At 36.8% G+C, this 3,805-nt stretch overlaps 1 protein-coding gene across 2 annotated transcripts in view; it reads right to left on the reverse strand.

Annotated features, from left to right (window-relative positions):
- LOC118743337 (TGF-beta receptor type-1) overlaps window positions 1–3,152 on the reverse strand; it is an 84,695-nt gene extending 81,543 nt beyond the window's left edge. For both annotated transcript variants that reach the window (XM_036475940.1, XM_036475939.1), the window contains exons 1-2: window positions 2,204–3,152; window positions 1,811–2,149 (exon numbers count right to left, since the gene is read on the reverse strand). In XM_036475940.1, coding sequence (XP_036331833.1) covers window positions 1,811–2,149; window positions 2,204–2,381 — 517 coding nt within the window. In that variant the 5' untranslated portion in view covers window positions 2,382–3,152. The remainder of the gene's footprint in view (window positions 1–1,810; window positions 2,150–2,203) is intronic.
- Between the last annotated feature and the right edge of the window lie 653 nt (window positions 3,153–3,805).

The following is a 3,805-nucleotide window of genomic DNA, read 5'->3' on the forward strand; positions in this document are numbered from 1 at the left end:
TTTTTTTTACATACATTTTTGGACCACTTTAATACGTATATACGTATGAACATTCATCTTTACATACATATGTACATGTATACAAACAAAGTTAAGAGCGTGTCAGACGTGGCAATATATTTCGTATGCAATATATTTCGAAAAGGCTGTCAAATTGAGAAATTTCAGAAAGCAGTTGCATGAGCAGTCACACTTTGCAATTAAAATGTCTATCGAAAGAGGTTTTTTTTATTTCCGAAAGACGATTTGCAGATTGCTAGTGCAGCACGAGCAACTTGAAATATATTTCCGAAATCGATTTGCCCTGCAATTGAGAGTCACAACTTGCAACTTTTATTTCTGAAACTGATTTCCGAAATGTGACAGAAAGGTCTTTATGCCTGTTCACACATCGAAATAAAATGTCTCTTTCTCAATTTGACAGCGGTTTACGTGGACAGCTGGAAATATTGCCACGTCTGACACGCTCTTTACTAGTGAGGTATATTGCACTTTCCAACATCGAGCGTGTGGAAGCCACTATGCATGCAAGAGGGGTTGGTATAAGTTTTCAGAGGCTCTTTTCCCCGCCTTTTTTTAACACTCTTAAATGCAACCGCATATCAGATATACAGACAAATAATTAGGTAACGCTTGAATTCTCGCTACACTTTGTTAACTGAAACAACTTATAGTGTGAATTTGCTTTTTAATTGCAAAATAAAGCATTAGTAGCTCTCATGTGCAAGTTCACTTCAAAAACAGCTATACGATAAGTAAAGGAATGAGTTGAAAAGCGTGTACAAAATAAATGGCAGAAAGTTATACATGCAAACTCAGTTACAAAACTACAACAGGTATTCTGAAGCTCAATGCACTCGGATGATTGTCATATCAACACCACGATTATGACGGTAGTCCCTTAGCCATTCGCTTGAGAATCACTACATACGTTTTTGATTGGCTATTCATGGAACCCACTTGGCGTGCAGGAAAATGCTAATATCGCATAGATACTTTAGATAAACATGAGTAGCTCTACCAAAAATTTTTGCAACGAAGGGAGAATGGGCTAAACAGCGTGTTCTCGTGTTCATATCAGCGCCGTTTGGTGTATTTTGAGTGGTAAATATTATGAATGTAATAATCTGGAGCTTTTTACACAGAAGCATGCAATGCACATATTTTGGGTTCTATGTTGCTATTATTAGAATACAATTAAATTGGTGGGCGCATGGATTTAAGTTAGCAACAACTTTTCCTTAACGCGAGTTATCTAATGGGCGGTACGAAAGTGCACTGTTACTTAAATATTCGAATGCGCTACTAATTTCCTTTCCAAATCCAGCCTTTTACTTAAGTCGGTAGATTACTACAGTAAAATATTGAGTCTTCAATAAAAATAAACTGCGGAAAAACATTCGTAACTGAAAAACTCAAGGCGTAAGAAGTTTTTAATCACTTCGTAAAGAAACATGTTAGATAGGGGTCTTCGAATTGTCTTCTTCAATGTAAATGCGAGTAACTGGTATTTCAAGAAAATATTTTATATATTTTCAAAGATTTTATGATTTTTTTCGACTCCTACAATTTCCTTTAGCCTATTGGATGATTAGAGTATGACAACTTTTTGAAGCGAAAGCTACTAAAATGCGATAAAAACTGAAGCCATTCTGGCAGTGTGACTGTGGAAATAAGATTAAGGCTAAGCAATGCATTCCTTGTTGTTAATGTTTAAAATACCCACAAACGGAGTCGTTAAATAATGCAGTTGGGATGGAAAGGCACAGAAAATATTTAAAAATAAAATTTGATTCCAACATTTGCTTACTCTCTCGCTTGTTATTGTTACTGTTGTGTCCACTGAGCATGTGTATAGGTGGCGTTGGTGCAGTTGTCGGATGTGGCACTACCACCAGCGTATTCTCGTGACTTGAAAAGTTGTTTGTGGTACTCAAACTACCTGATGACACAGATGCCGCTAGGGATGATGGCACAGATGCTTCTATTGCATTGTCCTGATGGCGATCATATCCTTTTCGAGCACTACCACGAGAGAGGCTATTACTATTATTATTATGCGATAGAACTGGTGACATCCACTTATTTCCTGCGGCGTCCACATATTGCGAGTTGCTCGTAGTATTTAGCACATATTCGATGGGTGTGGCTAGAAGGAATGCTGTTTAAATACTGAAAGTGATGCATACAGCACTGTACCTACCAGAAATTGGCGTCAGTTGGATGTCCAGTAATAACAGCAAAGTTACTGAAACCGTTATCCGAGATAGCGTTTTCCAATTTTTTTTCTTTTTATATTGCAGGGCTGAGGGCGTCCATTGTTTACCCAATTGGGCTACCATGAGGGGTAAATTGTTTTGTTGTCGATGCAGTTCTGACATTTTTTTGTTTTTGTGATTTAGATGTTTTTTACTGAAGATTATATATCTCCTCCCTTCGTGTGTATCCTTTTGCAGTGCGTGGGACAAGGACTTCACATTTAAGGAGTTGTAGTCCCTTAATTTTTAATTGACCGCCGTTGATACGTATGCAGCTTACAACTGCTGCTGGTATTACTAATTTTTTTGCTGATACTTCTACTGCTTATATCGCACTGCTGGTGGCATGAGTTGACAATGAGCAGATGGAGTCGGTGGCGCTCCACCAAAAAGGGAGGCGGCTCAAGCAACGAGCAGGTTATGTGCATTTAGTATTTTCCAATTAGTTCACAAATTTCGCCTTTCCCATAAGACATTTTATTAAATAAACAATTCACATACTACATTTCTTTTGAATTTGATGGAGTAAAATACTCGCGCTACCCGATTTCTTACACTTTGACCGATTATTATTATTGCAATAATCTCAGATTCTCCATTCCTTTATCACTTTCTTTACACTTTTCACATTCACGGCACCGATTTGCCTGCTTACTGCAACTTCCAATTAGAAAAAATTTTCTCGCCCCTTTACCAAAGCGGCCTTGTAATGAATTTTGTCACGTGATTTTCACTTTTTGCATATAATTAAAACATTTAACGTTGCAAGCGAACGCATTTTAAATTATCCAATATTACATTTGTCTTAATTTTTAACATGTTTACGCGAAATTTTACAGAAACGGTTTGCGCGAAAAAACTGAACGATGGAACCACTACCGCAGCCGAAACAAACTCGACAATTACGCGGCGTTGCCAAACTGATCTAACATAAAACAATTGCTAGATTGGTGATAAATGTCATAGATATAGCGTGATCTAGAATAGTTCTATCATAGTCCAAATATGCATAGAATAATATTTTGTTTATGATAAAGGTTATTCAAATTGTGATATTCCTTATCACAAAAATTATTAGAATTTGCTAAAAATGTCACCTATTTTAGGCAGGTGGCAGCATCTGAGAATAAGAACCGATTTTCTGACAGTGTTGGCACTGCCTTAACCTTTATGGTATCCATAAAAAATCGAAAATTGTATCCAAATGTATTGTTACGATTATCCTCGAAACCTTGAGGGATTTCCCAAATATACTCCGGCTCGTATCGCTGGATTGTTAAATAAATGCTAACGATGACCGAATTGTAGTTAGTACAATTAACTTTATTGTACAACAAACAATTTTACAATACTTGCTAATACAGTAAAAATACTACAATACTTGTTAAGGCAATTACAACGCTTTACTGAACTTGTTACACACAATTAAACTTATAGCTTGCTTATTCGCAATTCGCTTCTCTGCTCACTTTACTTGTAGCTTGCTGACTTGCAATTAATTCCACTCCGCTGTGTCGTGGCTCTTATATACCTGCGCTCACACTTAT

This window comes from Rhagoletis pomonella, unplaced genomic scaffold, assembly GCF_013731165.1.
Source record: "Rhagoletis pomonella isolate Grant_MI unplaced genomic scaffold, Rhpom_1.0 Rhpom_scaffold_00007, whole genome shotgun sequence".
NCBI lineage: Eukaryota > Metazoa > Arthropoda > Insecta > Diptera > Tephritidae > Rhagoletis > Rhagoletis pomonella.